Here is an 18,245-nt window from a genome sequence, read left to right on the forward strand (position 1 = left end):
GAGCGCCTGCGCACTGGGACGGGGGGTGCTCGTGTAGTGCTCGCGCGCTACCAGTCCGCCTCGCCTCGCCTCGCCTCGCCTCGCGCTCACCTCGCCTGGCTTCTGACCCCGCCATGGAGGAGGCTGAGACGGACGCCACGGAAAGCTCCCGCGCCTCCGAGGCCAAGCGAGCCTCTGCCATGCCGCCGCCGCCGCCTCCCATCTCTCCGCCCGCCCTCACCCCGGCGCCCGCGGCCGGTGAGGAGGGCCCGGCGTCCCTGCCCGAGGCGGGCGCTCCCGGCTGCTCCCGCTCTCGGCCCCCCGAGCTGCAGCCCGAGCGCGGCCTGGGCCGCTTGAGAGGCCGCTTCGAGGACTACGACGAGGAGTTGGAAGAGGACGAGGAGATGGAGGAGGAAGAGGAGGAGGAGGAAGAGATGAGCCACTTTTCGCTGCGGCTGGAGTCGGGGCGGCCGGACTCGGAGGACGAGGAGGAGGTATCGACGACCCTTCCTGCCCGACCCGGCTGCCCCTGAGCGGCCTCCGGGACCGAGCGCCGCTCCCGCGGACCTGCCGTCGCGGCTGGCGCTGGAGCTCGTGGCGCTGGTGTAGACCTCCATCCCCGCCCACCCAGGCGTGGCCGCTCTGTAGTCTTATTTATTTATTTCTTTATTTTGCGGAGTCCCGGCAGATCACCTAGAGCACTCTGGGTCCCTCTTGTTCATTCTGTAAAGACGTCTGCGTGACGTGGAGGGCTTAGATGTCTAGGCTAGCTATCCCCTCGAGTCTGCAGGTCGGACGGGGACGTAGTCATTTTCCGCAGCGTGTTGAGAGGGTGGTAATTCCTCCACTAATAGAGGAGAGGATTTGGGTTTTGTTTTTGTAACGCGGTGGTGTAATTTGCCCGTTTTTGTAACTAACGTGTAAAGAAAGGCATGCCGGGGGGTGAAGAGTAGTGTTTCCCTGGCCTGCAGGAGGCGCCGCTTACACTGGAGGAGGTAGGGGCCGCCTGCAATATCGTCCTCCCCATCATTCGGGAGGTGGAGGCTGCGAGTTCATAGTCGTCCTTGCTAATGTAGGTAGTCTAGGCTGGTCTAGGGGCTTTTTGTAAAACAACAAAAGAACAGATGCCCTTCACTATCAGTGTAAAGTATATGCTAGAGAATTGGGATCTCTCAGAAACAGTGTTTTATATTGGGTATTTTGGAGTGTTGGAGGTGCAATTAAATTACATTGCTTATAATGAAATCTTGAGATGGTTTAACTTGTTTTGAAATGAGGCTCTGCAGTGTTGCTTTGGCCTGGACTTGAACTCCTGGGCTCAAATGTGCCTCTGTCTCAGCTGACTTGAGTAAGCGGGAATATAATACAAGACTACGTCACACAACTGGTTTATGGATTTGAGAAGGCACAGGCTTGTATTCTAAAACTTGTTACCATTGCATTTGCAGCGCCTGCTTAACCTTGCTGAGCTGACCCCATACATCATGTGTTCCATTTGCAAAGGTTACTTAATAGATGCAACCACCATCACAGAATGTCTTCATACCTGTAAGCATATAGCTCACATTTCTGAATAGTATTTTACAAATTTGAAATGTCTTTAAAGCATCCTAAATTAAACATTTTCTCTTCCAATAGTTTGTAAAAGCTGCATTGTAAGACATTTTTACTATAGCAACAGATGCCCAAAGTGTAGCATAGTTGTCCACCAGACACAGCCTCTTTATAACATAAGGTAAGAATATATGCATTTAAAATGTATTCACCTTTAAAGCAATTATTTTGAGTGTTTTTTTTTTCCAGAAATCTTGACCTTGTGTAGTTGGGAATAAATACTTTGAACTCTGTCCAAGTTAGAACAAGAACTGTATAAGCATTGTGTGTGGAGCGCTTACTGGGTGTGGAGCACTCACTGTGTGCCAGGCACCATGGTGATATATGCTAGAGATTATATGACAGTGAAAGGAATGGGAAGAAATGAAGTCAGACACAGAGTTTGGGGATATTTTAGCCTAATCCTTCAAGTTAGGATGGGAATGCTTTCAGCCTGTCATTTCCACTCTGTTTTTGGAATTCTGAAATAACTCGCCTTACTAGTAAAGCTCTAGATCGATATAACACATTGACTGATTTTTATTTCATGCTGTTTCCTTAGAGAAGAGGGGTGAGTTCGAGACAGGGTTTCTCTGTAGCTGTGGCTGTCCTAGAACTCAATGTGTAGACCAGGCTGTCTTCAAACTCAGATTCCCCTGCCACCTCCCAAGTGTAAAGGATTGTACTACTGCTCCTGGCTTCAATAACTTTCTTCTCTCTCTCTCTCTCTCTCTCTCTCTCTCTCTCTCTCTCTCTCTCCCCCCTCTCCCCCCTTCCTTCCTTCCTTCCTTCCCTCCTTCCTTCCTTCCTTCCTTCATTCCTTTTTCCTCTGTACCTGTGTACCACATGTGTACTTGCAGCCCTAGGAGGTCAGAAGAGGGCACTGGATTCCCTGGAACTGGAATTACAGATGGTTATGAGCTGCTGTGTGGGTTCTGGGAATAGAACCTGGGTCCTCTGGAAGAGCAGTCTGTATTTCTTTTTTTGTTTGTTTGTTTTCTGTGTAGCTTTGGAGCCTATCCTGGCACTACCTCTGGAGACCAGGCTGCCCTCGAACTCACAGAGATCCGCCTGCCTCTGCAGCCTGTGTTCTTAACCATCATCACTCCAGATGAGATGGTATACAAGAGTTTAAGTGGAGTCTCTGCAAAGGGGGCAGTGGGGCTGGAGTGATGGCTCAGGGGCTTAGAACACTGGAAGTTCTTCCAGAGGACCCGGGTTGAATTCCCAGCATCTACAAACACACATGCAAAACACCAGTACACATAAAATAAAAATAAATCATTAAAAAAATATATAGTCTCAACGGGTGGTGGTGGCGCACGTCTTTAATCCCAGCACTCAGGAGACAGAGGGAGGAGGATCTCTGTGAGTTCGAGACCAGCCTGGTCTACAAGAACTAGTTCCAGGACAGCCTCCAAAGCCACAGAGAAACCCTGTCTTGAAATCCCTCCTTCCCCCACAAAATTATGTAGTCTCCATTCTCAAGCACACATTCTTACTGAGTGCACAGATCAAAGAACAGCTAATGAACCATTCAGTGATCTGTTGAATACTTAAAACTACTTATGCTTCCTTGGTTTGCTAAGATGAAGTATACTAGGCACTGTGAGCACTGCCTCACTCTCATGGATCAAGAATCAAGATGTCTGCTCCTAGCCAGGGTGGTGGCACACACCTATAATCCCAGCACTTAGGAGGCAGAGGCAGGTGGATCTCTGAGTTCGAGGCCAGCCTGGTCTACAAGGGCTAGTTCCAGGACAGCCAGGGCTACACAGAGAAACCCTGTCTTGAAAAAGAAAATAAATAAATTTTTAAGAAAACATCTGCTCCTAAGGGAAAACAGTGACTTGACTTTGTACCTAAATTTATTTATTTTTTGATTCTTAGATATCCTCTATCCTTTCTTTGATTAGGTTGGACCGACAATTACAAGACATAGTATACAAATTAGTGGTCAATCTAGAGGAAAGTAAGTTTCTTTTATTACATAGTTATGAATCCCAAAGTCTCTGACTCTGCTAGTTGCATTTTACATGTAATTTAGTCTGTGTTTTATCATTTTTTTAGGAGAAAAAAAGCAAATGCATGATTTCTATAAAGAAAGAGGTCTAGAAGTACCCAAACCTGGTAAGTTTGGATGTGTACTGTGATGTATTCATAGACTGTAGAGTTAAACTACGTCCTTGGGGTGCTGTCCTCCTTCCCTTTATGTTACTTGATATAGTCAACCTGTAGAAGCTCACAGTTCGAGGCTACATCTCATCTTTGCCGGTGGGGGGAGGGGGGTAATGAAGGCAGCAAGAACTGGGAGCTGATGGTTACAACATGCTCACACTCAAGAGCAGAGAGAAATTCATGCATGCACTCGTGCCTACCGCTCAGTTCACTTTCTCTTGCATGCAGTCCAAGACTTAAACCCAGGGAATGGCACACTGGCCACTTTTAGACCGGGTCTTCCCAGATAGAGTACACAATTAGAAAATTCCTCACAGGCATGCTCATAGGCCAGCCTAATACATACAGTACCTCATTAAGAGTCTTCCCAGGTGATTTTAGATTGTGTCAAGTTGACAATACTAACCATCATGGTACTTTTTGGAAATAACAAGTTATATCATCAAAGAGAAATATTTTGAAGGTAATGCTGCAGTATAATCTAACTTAACTAACAGTTTGTAAGAATTAAGAAGATTGAGTGTAGTGGTGCACGAATTTAGGAACCTGAGTCAGGATTGCTGAGTTTAAGGCCAGCCTGGGCAACATAAGGAGACACTTAATTTTTTTTTCAAGATAGGATTCCTGTATGTAACCCTGACTGTCAGCTCTAAAGTAGACCAGGCTGGCCTCAAACTAACAGAGATCCACCTGCCTCTGCCTCTTGAGTGCTGGGATTAAAGGCATGTGTCATCACCACCACCTGGAGTATGTATGGGGAATCACAGACAGACTCAGGAACTAGATTTCTGTGAGTCTGCTCCTAACACTGCCGCTTTATTAGATTAGGTGACTTTAGGAAATAATACCAGTAACAAACAATAAGGATGAATATGGTACTTCATTGAATACACCGATTAATACCAGCACGCTTAACAATGCTGGGCACATAGTAGCTTACTTTTATGGTGTCAGTAACAATATGGAAGTCAGGTAGATTTGGGTTCAAATCTTGGTTCTTCTGCTACTTGGTGGCTCTAGGCAAATTGTTAGCAGTTTTTTTTTTAAGTGTAGATGTACATTTATAAGGATTAAGTGAGAGTGTATATAATGTGTTAAATGTGAGTGTTGTACATGGAATTTGTAGTTACCTATAAGTGTTGTTACTGTTTTAATGAACAGTGGCCCTGATAAATCAGTCACATGTCTGCCTTCCCTAAGCTTACAGCAAATTTTTTACATTTATTTAGAGAGAGAATATGCATGTATATGTATGCACACATGTGTTTGTACTTGCATGGATATCCACTTGCAGAAGTCAGTGCCTCACCATGTGAGACCCAGAGGCTTGGCAGCAAGCATCTTTACCAGCTGAGCTATATCCCCTCCCCCTTAAAATCATTGATTTTTGACAGATTAACTGATGTTATTAAGGAAAAGAAAATTTGATCAGGATTTTATAATAATTTAGTCAACATAGTGTAATACTTGTATGATTCATCCCTTAAAGATCTCAATTTGTTGAAATTTCAGTGCTACATCAGCTTCTTTGTTTCTGTCTCAAATAGCTGTTCCACAACCAGTCCCTTCAAGCAAAGGAAAAACTAAGAAAGTCCTAGAGTCGGTGTTCCGTATTCCACCTGAACTTGATATGTCTTTATTACTTGAGTTCATTGGGTGAGTAACCTAAAAAATCCACTGTTGGCTTATTTTTGGCATTTTAAGAAAAGGTTTACATTGTAGTCTAGACTAGCTTTGAACTCAAGACAGTCCTCTGGTGTTTGGTTTGCAGTTTGTAAACCACTATGCTTGGCTTGTTACCTTTTGGGGCTCATTGGTAAAGAGCATTTGCTGCTTTTGCAGAGGACAGTTCCCAATCATGTCACATGGTTCATAGATGTCTGTAACTCCAGTTTGAGAGGATCTGTGTTGTTTTTAACAAAATCTCAATCGGGATTTTACCAATAAAGACTTGGGAGCCAAATGCTGGGGTGAAAGCCTGGTACTCAGAGGCAGAGAATGCACCCAGCTGACCATCCTCCTCCACTGTCATCCCAGAAGCCTCTCTTCCCATGCCATCGCAAAGTAGGCTTCTCAAACTTAGTGTCCCTCCTCTTTCTATCTGTTCTCCTGACTCCCTCTTACTCTTTTTTTTTTTTTTTCTTAATAATCTTATGTTCCTCCCTATCAGCTGGTTGTTGCTTACTCCGCCTCTTTGACCTATGGTTGACTTTATTTTTTTCCTGTTTATAATACTTAAGCAGAAAGTTCTTGGATTAAAGGTGTGTGATAGGACTGAATCACACCACTGCTAGAAACAGGTTTTTCCAGTAAATAACAGTCTGGGGGTTCATGGTGTCATCAACTATCCTGCAACAGATCTACACTCTCTTCTGGCCTTCTCGGGCACCTGCAGACCTGTGGTGTACATGCATACACTCAGGACACACTTTAAATACATCTTTTATTTTTAGATTTATTTTATGTGTATGAATGTTTTGCTTGCATGTATGTTATATATGTGTACCATGTAAATACCTGGTGGCCAAGGAGATCAGAGAAGGATGTTAGATCCCTTGTAATTGTAGTTAAAGTTGTGAGCTCCTATGTGGGTGCTGAAAACCAAACCCAAGATCCTCTGCAAGAGCAAGTACTTTTAACTGCTGAAAGATCTTCAGTCCTAAGTAATTCCCTCCCTTCCTTCCTCTCTTCCTTTCTCCCTCTCCTTTTTTTGGGGTATGGGGATTACAACAGGATTTCTCTGTAGTTTTAGAGCCTGTCTTGGAACTCTGTAGACCAGGGTGGCCTCAAACTCACAGAGATTCACTTGCCTCTAAGATTCAGAAAAATGTTTAAAAAGTAACATAGTAACCATTGGTATCCTTACCTCACAGTAAGTAGCACACATGACCCCAGCAAGATGGAGGATCACTTCCTTCAGAGCTAGCCTGAGCTGTATAGCAAGACTCTGCCTGGTTTTTGTTCCCCTTTTCTCCCAAAAGGAAAACCTGACCAAAACCATTACTAATACAACAAAACCAAGCAAGGAACAAAACTATTATTTTTGTTTATAGTCCAGAAGCCTTGACCATATGACTAGTTGTTCCCTCCCTCATAACCACTCTCTGAAGAGCAGTTATTCATTCTTTTGCAGTTTTTCATTTGATTACTGAAGGGTCAGAAGTTCTTGATCAATGGCAAAGCAGGTCTGGGATGAACACTAGAGCTTTATTTTAATTAGACTGGGCAAGGTGGCACTGGCCTTTAATCCCAGCACTTTGGGAGGCAAAGGCAGGTGGATCTTTGAGTTACAGGCCAGCTACAGTGAGAGCTTGTCTCATAAAATAATGCCCCCTCAGGAAATGAAGTGTGGAAAGTTTAAAATATTGTATTAAACTGCCGTTGTTTTACCACTAGGTGGCAGAAGTGACAATTATATTTCTTCCCAAAGATTTAGATAACCATGTTTTAAAAATAAAAGAAGGCTGGGCATAGTAGTGTGCATGCCTTTGATCATGGCTCTTGAGAGGCTGAGGCTGGCAGATCTCTGAGTTTGAGGCCTCCTAGTCTACATCTCAGGTCCAGGACACGGGCTACCCAGACTCAGTTTTAACCTATCCCTCAAAAAAAAAAAAAAAAAAAAATGTTGGGTGTGGTGTCACACATCTATAAAAACCTCAGTGTTCAGGAGGTGAAGCAGGAGAGTCAGGAATTCAAGATCAGCCTCAACTACATAATGAGTTCCAGGCCAGCCTGAGCTACTTGAGCTCTTGTCTTAAACATAATTTTAAAAATGAGGCCAGTGAGACGGCTCAGCAGGGAAAGTCACTTGTCAAGCTGTCCACCTGAGAGAGATCATAGGGGCTCGTATGACAGAAGGAGAGAACTGACCTCTGCAAGGTGTCTCTGACCGCCACATGGGCAGCAGTGTGCCATGAGCAGCACTGTAAAGAAATAGATTAGAAATGGTATTTAGCTGGTTGTATTGCACACACCTTTAACCCCCAGCATTCAGGAGGCTGAGGCAGTGGATCTCCAAGTTTGATCCAGCCTGTACTACAGAGGGAGTTCCAGGATAGCCAGGGCCTAGACAGAGAAGCCCTGCCTCAAAAAAGAAAAAAATTTTTCTTTCAAGTTAAATGAATTGCTGCCTACGAAATGTTTATATTGTTCAGTTTCTTTTGTTTTATGATTAAGCATATAATTTAAAGTATTAAGTGTTGATTAACTTTTTATTTTTCAGTGCTGATGAAGATAGAGGACATTTTAAGGTATTGGCATTTTTTGTTTACTTTATAAGAGGATGCTATAGATACAAATTCTGAACCAGATTAGCAACCAAGTAGACATTGTCTTCAATTAAAATATAAATGTTTGATAAGTAATTGAAGTTCAGCAGTAATGCTATATTAGTTTCTCAGGGTAAAAGACATTAAGCAGGGATTTGTTACTGATTCAGAACATAACATAAAGAAAATAAGTAATTTATAAGACCATATGCCGTGTTGATTGGTAATTCATTGTGTTTAGATTTTGAGGCAGGTCTTATGTAGCCCATGCTGCCCTTGAACTTGTTATGCAGCCAAAGACGACTCTGAACTTCTGACCTTCCAAGTGCTAGGATTACAAGCATGTACCACCAGGCCCGACTTTAATGTGGTAATTCTTAAAAAATTGTAATAGTCAGGTGTGATATAAGCTTGTTTTCCTGCCACTCTGGAAACTGCAGCAACAGGATACAAAATTTGAAGCCAGCGAGGGCTATTGTAATAAGACTGATCTCAAAAAAAAAAAAAAAAAAATCCAAAGTGTTTTGTGTAGTTGGTGCTTAGACTTTAACATGAATTTAAATTTTTATATTTAACATTTTTGGCTGAAGTTAACCTGCCTTAACTTGTCACTTCAAGCATTCACTGAGATTTGAGGTAAGAATAAACTACTTTGTATCATATTTTGTCAGTTATTGCGATATGTAGCAAGCTGGAGATACCTAGAAAAGTCAATTTCTGTGATGTATCTCTGTGATATAGACTTTGTTAATTTTATTAAGAAATGGCTGGGTTGTTTTGTTTGTGGCACCTGTATACTAGAGTTTTAAGGGAAAACCCATAGCAGTATGAGTCCAACACACAAGGCTCAGTTATCCATCTCATTATGACATTTGAAGAGATTAGTAGTTGGGGCTAGGGATAGAGTTACAGCTGATACTAAGGTACTTATTGGCCAAGAATGTGTGAAACCTGGGGTTAAGTTCCCAGCACTCCATAAACAGTGTGGTGACTATACCTGTGATCCATCCCAGCACTTGTGAAATACTTATCAAGTGCAAGGCAACTCTCTGGATAATATGAAACCCTGTCTGGAAAAAAAAAGGAAGTATTGCTGAAAAGCATTAAAAGGTTTAATATTGCCACATCAGGAAAAGGAAGAGATAAAGAGGTTCCATGACTCATTTGTCTTCAGGTCACTGGCTTTTTGTGATGGTGGTGGTTTTGTGTTTTTGAGACAGGTTCTCATTCTGTAGCCCAGGCTAACCTGGAACTTATGTAGCCCAGTCTGGCCTTGAATTCATGACAGTCTGCTTGCCTTAGTCTCCGAGTGTCTGGATTATATGTGTGAGTCCTCATGCCTGGCAATTTTAGGTTTAAACAGAAGAATTGGAGCAGGAGGCAACAAGTATAAATATATACAATTATGTTTTGATGGGTCGTTATCTTAGTTCTGGCTCTCCCAAGCTGGTTAAGAGACATTCTTACTGTTTGAGGGAACAGTTCAGTTCTTTTGAGATGATTGTTCCTGGTAAAGATGTTCTCACCAAGGGACTATCTGTCTGTGAGGCTCTGATGTACCTAGAGTCTTAGGTGACTGTCCTTTTACTGGAGATGCCTTTGGGGAATCTGGCAGCAAGGAGCAGGAGAGCTAGCTCAGCAGTTAAGATCCTACTACTCTTACAGACAGACCCACATGGAGTGACTCACAGCTGCCTGTAACTCCAGCTACCTGTCTAGATTTCTTCTCATTCTAAAAGTAATCCCCCCCCCCTTTTTTTTTTTTAAAGATAGGCCTGTAACTTAGGTTGTCTTTAGTTCATGGCGGTTTTCCTGACTCAGCTTCTAGAGTATTGGGATTTATAGGTGTGAGCCACCATGCCTTACTTTAAGAAAAAATGTTTCTCACTATGTTGTCCAGGCTGTCTCAGCTGTTAAACTCAAGTAAACCCCTACCTCAGCCTCAAGTAGCTGGAACTCCAGGCATGTACTACCTTGCTGTGTAGTTAATACTTACTTGATCCTCTTGTGTCATCTTTTCCCAAGTAGCTGGAGCTACAAGCAGGCACTGTGATGCCTGGGGTTTTGTTTTGTCTTGTGTGTGTGCGTGCGTGCCTGCGTGCATGCGTATTTGCAGGAGGATGCCAACCATAGCTCAGGCTGATCGAGATCCCCTCTCAAACGTTGGGATTTTAGGCTTGTAGCATTGTACCTGACTTCCTTGTTTTTCATGAACTTTCAAAGTAAACCAGCAAGCCTTTCTATTAAAAATTTTGTTGGCATATTTAAAAGATTTGCAGAATTTCTATTTTTTTCTTTGAATTACAAATTGACTAATAGAGTTCTTTTTAATAACCTACTGAATCTTTGCTTTAAAGTTTGTAATTTCATGTATGTATATACTTACATAATCTGAAAGTCTTCTGTTTTTGTAGCCATTGGAAAAGAAGTTTGTGCGTGTTTCAGGAGAAGCGACTATTGGGCATGTAGAGAAATTCCTTAGAAGAAAAATGGGTCTTGATTCAGCTTGTCAGGTACAGTACATGTATGTAAAAGGAAAGGTGAGGTTGCAAGACTACTTTTGACATATTGAAGAATTGTCTCTAGAATCATAGGGTGGCTTTTATTGATGCAGATACTATGACTGTTAATGGAATATTGATACATTGTAATTTCTATCTCCAAAGTGACATCTGATTTACCCTCTGTATTAGTCATGGTTCTCCAGAGGAACAAAACTGATAGAATGAATATTCAATAAAATATATGTATTAGATATGTACATAATATATATGCTATATATATATATATATACTATGCACATATAATATAAATATATTATATACATATTTAGTGTATTTGCATATACACACATTAAAGAGAGATTTATTAGAATGGTTTACAGGCTGTGGTCCAACTAGTCCAACAATGGCTGTCTCCTGATGCAGAAGTCAAGAATCTGGTAGTTGTTCAGTCTATGAGGCTAAGACAGCTGGTCTTCAGTCTGTGAACTAATACCAGCAAATAACGCTTCAGCCCAGGATAGATGAACTTGCCAGTGAGATAGGTTGTCACCAGAAAGTATAGCCCAGATTTAGGGTGATCTTCTGATCCCATATGATGCATTTAAGAAAATTCTTTGCTGGGCAGTGGGGCACGCCTTTAATCCCAGCACTCAGGAGGCAGAGGCAGTCAGTTCTCTGTGAGTTTGAGACCAGCCTGGTCTACAAAAGCGAGTTCCAGGACAGCCTCCAAAGCACAGAGAAACCCTGTCTCAAAAAGAAAAGAAAAGAAAAGATTCTTCACAACTGGTTGGTGATGGCACACACCTTTGATCCTAGCATTCTTGAGGCAGAGGCAGGTGGATCTCTGTTAGTTCAAGGCCAACCTGGTCTACAGAGTTCCAGAACAGCCAGAGCTGTTAGGCAGAGAGACTTTGTCTCTCAAAACAAAACAGAGAGATTATGAATGAATGAATGAATTTCTTTACAGGCATGCCCAGCTGCTGCTTGGGTTTTAGTTGGTTCCTGATGTAGCCAAGATTGACTGTCACACCTTCCATTTCTTACTGCCGTTGAGGACGGTCTCCTGATTTCAGGAGAAACCGAGGCTGTGGGAAACACTAACTCTTGTGCAGTTGGTAGTAGAACAAGAGACTGCTTAGTTTCTGCTTTCCACCAGAAGACTTCCTTGCAGGTGTAATGGAAACTCAAATACCTAGAAAACTGAAATACTTGATATAGACCCTATTAGCTTTTTAAGGATGGAAAAATACCTTCTGCTTATGTATTTTCTTGTTATAAGTTAGAAAACATCAAACTTTGCGTGTTACCAAAAATTAAGATGTCCTCAAAAGGGGCTGGGAGATGGTGCAGAGGTTAAGAGCACCAACTGAGTTCAGTTCCCAGCAACCACATGGTGGCTCGCAACCATCTGTTATGAGATCTGGTGTGCAGATATACCTGGAAGCAGAATGTTGTATACATAATAAATAAAAATCTTTAAAAAAAAAAAAAAGATGCCCTCAAAATTCTAGTTATGGGTCAACTGAAAATGTACCTTTATATAGCTTTGCTTTTTTTTTTTAACTACCATGCATAGCTTGAGAGAATATTAGTGTCTAGACAGGAGGCAGCATGTTGTTGACTTGACCATATACTATAAGTAGGAAGTGATATCCAGGTGGGCAGGTACTAGCATATCTATTGCTCCTTTTGTGACTAAGTTTTGATCAGAGATCAATTCCTGTTTATTTAATTTTTGTTGTTTTGGGACAGGGTCTCGTGTAGCTCAAGCTGTTCATTCTCAAACTCCGTATGGAGCCAAGGCGGGGTTGAGTTTCAGGTCCTCCTGCCATGCTTGCCACAATTCCCATGTATAAATAATAAAAATCCCCATATCCAAAGCTCAAGGTTGGCTTTAAAGTTTTCCCTCTTTATTTATTTTTAATTTTGCAGTTTTACTCTGTGTGCATTTGTTTACATGCCGTAGCACACATATAGAGGTTGGGGAAAATCTTTGGGACTTGGTTTTCTACCTGTCCTGTAGGTTCTAGGGATCAAACTTAGGTTGTTGGGCTTGCTCACTCAGCAAGCACTTTTGTCTACTGAGTCATTTTTCCAGCCCATTTTGTTTGTTTGTGGTTTTTGGAGACAGGGTTTCTCTATAATAACCTTGGCTGTCTCAGAACTCACTTTGTAGATCAGGCTGAGATTACCTGCCTCTGCCTCTCAGGTGCTGGAATTAAAAACATGCACCATCTTGCCCACCCTCTTGACCAATATTTTAGATTTAAGAGCATTTTGCTTGTATATATGTATGTGTACTGTATTTATGTATGGTGCTCCCAGATGTGAAAAAAGGGCGTTGGATCCCTGAGAGCTGGAGTTAGACTGTTGTGAGCTTCCTTGTGGATGCTGGAAATTGAATCCCAGTCTTCTATAACAGTAGCAAATGCTCTTAACCACTGAGCCATTTTTCTAGACCCCCAATTTATTCTTATTGATAAAAAGTCATTTATATATTTGTGCAACATGTACAAGGATGTTTTGAAATGTGTACTCTGTGAAATGGCTAAATTGAGCTAACATAGCATCTTTTTACATTCTTTATTCCTTTTTTCTTTTTCTTTTTATGTTTGTTTTTTTGAGACCGACTTTCTCTAGCCCTGCCTGTCCTGGAACTCACTTTGTAGATCAGACTGGCCTTAAACTCAGAGATCTACCTGCCTCTGCTTCCCCAATGCTGGGATTAAAGGTGTGCACCACCATGCCTAGCAAATTTTTTTGACCATTATTTTAACAGCTCTAGCTGTCCCAGAGCTAGCTCTGTAGACCAGTCTGGCCTCAAATTCAGATCTGCCTGCCCTTGTCCTTGACTCCTAAGTGCTAGGACTAAAGGTGTGTGCTACCTTTGCCCAACTTGCTTGTTTTGTTTTGAGACAGGATCTCATGTGTGTATTCGTGGCTGGCTAGAACTCTAGAGATCCAGCTGCCTCTGCCTCCTTCCCAGGTGTTAGGATTAAAGTTGTGTACTATAACAATTGGCTGGTTTGTTTGATTTTTGAGATAGAGTCTCAATATGTAGTTTAGTGTAACACGAATAATAAAAACCCAGAGACAGATATTGGGATTCAAGCTGAAGATCAGAAAAGCAAAGCAGCCAGTTACTAGAGAGTCCTTACCAAAGGCCGCCATGCCAAACCCCCCCCCCCCCCCCCCCCCCCCCCCCCGCCCCCCATCCTGTCCTTAGAGTAACTGCAGACTACAATGTTCTCCACCAAACCTCTGAACCTCTGACTTCACGGAAACTGCACTGAGTTTCCTGCCTTATATTCTTCTCTAGTGCTGGGATTAAAGGTGTGTCATCCCAAATGCTGGGATCAAAGGTGTGAGCTCTGTTTCTCTTTTAGACTGATTCACTCTCATGTAGCCCAGGGTGGTCTTGAACTCACAGAGATCCATCTTGAACTCACAGAGTGCTTGGAATAAAGTTGTGGCCACAACTGCCAGTCCTCTATGGCTAACTAGGGGCTTAGCTCTGCATTCTGATCTTCAGGCTAGCTTTATTAGATTATAAACAAAACATTACCACAGTTTAGACTGGCCTGGAGCTTGTGGCAGTATTTCTGCCTCAATTTGTGTCCTGGGATTACAGGTATGTGCCATAAATTTACTTAAAAAATTTAGGTATCTAAAATTTTTATGTGTATGAATGTTTTGCCCACATGTATGTATGTGTACCATATATATGTATATTGCCCATTATTGGCCCTGGAGAGAGAGTTCTAGGGCAGCCAGGGCAACAAAGAGAAACCCTGTCTTGAAAAAATCAAAAACCCCAGATACTCTGCAAGAGCAGCAAGAACTCAACCACAGAGCTATCTTTCTAGCCCCTCAGGTTTTAAGATGTGATCTTGCAGAATTGCTCAACCTAGCTTCCAACTCTTGATCACCTTGCTTAAGCCCTCTAAGTGGGGACCATTGTCATATGCTACCATGACGGCTTCAAAACCTTTCTTGAGAATGTTTTATCAGAAGTGTTTGCCAGCCAGACATGAGGACCTGGATACAGATCCTCAGTAAAAGCCAGGCCTGACCGTGCGTTTGTAGTACTGGCCTAGGGGCACTGGCCATCCTGCCTGATCAATTAGTGAGCTCCAGGTCCAGTGGAAACAAGTTAGAGAGTGACAGAGGACACCTGCCAAAAATTTGCTGGGCTCCGTGAGCAAGGGTGCACATAAAGAAAAATGTCTGATTTTTAAAAAGTGTACTATAAAATAAATCTTGAAGTAGCCATGCTAATCCCTACCCCCCTCATGTGTTTTGAAGCAGAAAGTGGTCTGATAGCCCATTGTTTTCCCATAGGTAGATATCATCTGTGGTGATCACTTATTGGAACGATACCAAACTCTACGGGAAATCCGACGTGCAATAGGTGATGCAGCAATGCAGGTAGGTCTTGAACAGATTTACTGTTTAGTGTTGTAGAGCTGAAAAGATGGCTTAGAGATTAAGAGTACTGCCTGCTCTTGCAGAGGACCTGGGTTTGCTGTTGAGTTGGAGGACCTTTGGCTACATATTAAGACTCTATGTCAAACAAAACCAAAGATTCATAAATTTAAAAAAGCTAATAGATTTTAATTGAGTGCGGCAGGAAACTATTTGGGAATTGTGAAGTGACAATCTGATTTATTATTGAAGAGTGCTGGTCGAGATAGCTAAAGTTGCTTTCTAACAGTCGTGTCTGCTGGGTGTGGTAGCATGCACTTGGTGTCACTTGGGTGGAGGCAGGAGGATCAGGTCTTTAAGCCCATCCTAGGCTACATAGCTAGTTTGAGGCACTCAGGGTTTTAATGCAGTCTCAAGAAACCTGACCATTCCCTTGACGTGCATTATTTATTAGAATGGAGACCCCGATCTAATTACCTTCCACTAAGCCCCACATTTTCAACACAGCGTTAGCATTTGAACCTGTGAAGGACAAACCATAAACTGGCATAGAATTAAAAGTTAAGTCTAAGCTGGGCACTGGTGACTCATGCACTCAGGAGGCAGAGTCCGGAGGGTTTCAGTGAGTTGCAGGCTAGCCTGGTCTACAAAGTGAAACAGAGAAACCCTTTGGGGGCGGGGTTAAGACTATGACAGAGCTATGAATAGAAAATATAAATTTAAGTGATGCTTACATGTGCATATTTATAGAAAATACAAATATAGACATCTAGATTACATTTAAGTTACAAGCAATTCTATAAAATATGTTCTTACATATGCACTGGAATAATTTTGAGATCTTAAAACAGCTTGTATGCTATACTTTGAGTTTTATATCTGCATATCAATATATTGTTCTGAAAAACACTTTTCATTTCTGACTATGGTGGTGAAATGCAAAAGTATGATTTGTATGTATATAATGATAATGGAGTCTTTGTATTTGTGTTATGTGGATATTCACTTTAATCATGCTGATTAATTTGGAGTAGATATGATGGTGGTTCATGGACCAAACATGGTATGGTATTATTATGTGTGTGTGTATTTTGGTTTTTTGTTTGGTTTTTGAGACAGGTTTTCTCTGTAACAGCTCTGAATGTCTTGGAATTCACTCTATAGACCAGACTGGCCTGGAACTCAGAGATCTGCTTGCCTCTGTCTCCCGCATGCTGGGTTTAAAGGCATGCGCTACATGCCTGGCTTATTGTATATTTTAAATGTTTAGATTTCTACAGGTAGACATCTGTTGTTTGATTTACCCTTGGTGTTTGTCATTTCTTACTATCTCATATGTCTGTTACACATTCATTGATGTTACTTTCCTGGCCTTTGTGAATTTGTAAACCCTTTTCTTAGAACCCTGGTGTCCTTGCTGGAGTTGCCAAAAGAACAGAAGCCAGGTTGCAGTGGGTTGAGTAGTGGATGAGAAATGAAGAAATAAAACTATAGTGTTTTATTTTTCTTTTATCATCATCATCGTCATTATTTTGTTGTTTTTGAGACAAGGTCCTAGCTGTCCTGGAACTCACTGTGTAGATCAGGCTGGCCTCAAACCCACAGAGATCTGCCAGACTATGCTTCCCAGGAGCCTTATTTACTTTTTTTTGCAGTTTTTCGAGACAGGATTTCTCTGTGGCTTTGGAGGCTGTCCTGGAACTAGCTCTTGTAGACCAGGCTGGTCTCAAGCTCACAGAGATCGACCTGCCTCTGCCTCCCAAGTGCTGGGATTAAAAGCGTGTGCCACCACTGCCCGGCCTTATTTACTTTTTATGGCATGATAAAACACCTTGACCACATGCAACTTAGAAAAGAAAACGTTTAGTTGGGTTTATAGTTCCAGAGCATTAGAATCTGTGGTGATGGAGCAGAGATTACAGCAGCAGGAGCTAAGAGGTCACATCTTTAACAGCAGGTAGGTGGCAGAGAACACACTGGGAAGGGCATGAGTCTTTTGAAACCCCTGTTTCAAAATAAAAAGAATAAAATAGCTCAATAGAGTTCTTGGAGATGCCAGTAAATAAGCAGTTATATTTATCTTGTACTCTTTTGTATGTTTGTTTTTACATTAAAGAATTTCTCATTACCATTAAATTATGAAAAGAAAGCCTGTTTTGGTTTGCTCATATATTATACCTAACTAGTTTTCAGAGAACTGAATGGTCCTTTTTCCTCCTTTCAGGATGGTCTGCTTGTTCTTCATTATGGTCTTGTGGTTTCTCCTTTGAAAATAACTTGAAGATGCAAGGGTATATGAAGAGGGGAAAGCAGTAAGGAGGCTTCTGCTGGTCTGCATCACACCAAAGATTCTCAAGAAACATGTAGCCACCACTACTTTGCGCTGTTAAAGAGCTAGCTTCTGTTTTCCACACCAGAACCCTAGCATTGTATTGCAACTTGAAACAATAGAATGTATTTGCTACACTAGAGACTATGTAAAAAGCACTCAAAACTCAGGGGAAAAAGCTGTAAACACTGAATTTTAAAATTCCTTGTGATTCCAAATACAAGGAAGTTGCTAGTTGCTTCTCATCTTTGAGGTAGGTTGGTCATTTGGCAGCTAGGATTCTGCCCTCCAGGCTGCATGGGTTGGGTGGGTGTCCTTGGAGAACAGCTTTGCTTTGAATTCAAAGCCAATCCGTTAAACCGAAGGGTGCACTCAGCACCAGAACTACTGACCATTTACACGATCTGTCCTATTCTAAATGTTAGAGAAACAAATAGAGATCCTATTAAAGCAATGCTATTCAGCTCTGAGACAGTGGAGAGACTGTCTCCTGTTAGATATGGCTCTCAACATCCCTTAAATACAAGGTGCTTCTTTGTGATGGTTTATCAGTGCCACTGGGACAGTTGTCACAGGGTTCCCCCAGTGTGGCTGTTGATAATGGCACTTGTAGCTTCTAAAGGTAGCAGAAAATTTCAGGTGAATTAACAGAAGTTTACAGGGTCCTTACTGTTTTCTCAGTCACTCAGCTTAACTGGTTCTGTGTTTAATGTTTGTTCCCTTGTCCCTGGGATAAAGAATGAGAGTCTCTGAGAACCCTGCTTTCACAAAGACTTAATTTTAACCATTATTTTGCCTAAAATTAGCTTCCTGATGCTTTCTAAAAGAAATATTTTCTAGACTTATTTCACAGCAAAATTTCCAAATCTGTACAGAAACTTAAAAAATTGGACTTACATTGACAATTGTTTTGTAAAGAACTTAATGAATTGTGTGTAAATCTCTTCTAACTTTAATAAAAATTTATTT

At 41.9% G+C, this 18,245-nt stretch overlaps 1 protein-coding gene across 2 annotated transcripts; it reads left to right on the forward strand.

Annotated features, from left to right (window-relative positions):
* Pcgf6 (polycomb group ring finger 6) lies at positions 1-18,245 on the forward strand. Of its 2 annotated transcripts, XM_027407096.2 has the most exons (11): positions 1-473; positions 1,428-1,527; positions 1,618-1,714; positions 3,489-3,544; positions 3,643-3,702; positions 5,298-5,406; positions 7,973-8,000; positions 8,637-8,654; positions 10,433-10,531; positions 14,864-14,950; positions 17,172-18,245. In XM_027407096.2, exons 1-11 carry the CDS (start codon positions 114-116, stop codon positions 17,226-17,228), a joined length of 1,071 nt encoding a protein of 356 aa, XP_027262897.1. In that variant the 5' UTR covers positions 1-113; the 3' UTR covers positions 17,229-18,245. The 2 variants fall into 2 exon arrangements, with proteins under 2 accessions (XP_027262897.1, XP_027262898.1); XM_027407097.2 differs by lacking the exon at positions 8,637-8,654 and having other exon boundaries at positions 4-473.

This window comes from Cricetulus griseus, chromosome 3, assembly GCF_003668045.3.
Source record: "Cricetulus griseus strain 17A/GY chromosome 3, alternate assembly CriGri-PICRH-1.0, whole genome shotgun sequence".
Lineage (NCBI taxonomy): Eukaryota > Metazoa > Chordata > Mammalia > Rodentia > Cricetidae > Cricetulus > Cricetulus griseus.

Bases quoted from the DNA above. Each gene is read 5' to 3' on its own strand.
- Pcgf6 (XM_027407096.2), top strand. From the start codon at position 114: ATGGAGGAGGCTGAGACGGACGCCACGGAAAGCTCCCGCGCCTCCGAG. The intron at 1,528-1,617 runs GTAAGCATATAG...CTCTTCCAATAG, and splicing joins CACAGAATGTCTTCATACCT to TTTGTAAAAGCTGCATTGTA. The intron at 1,715-3,488 runs GTAAGAATATAT...TTCTTTGATTAG, and splicing joins CAGCCTCTTTATAACATAAG to GTTGGACCGACAATTACAAG.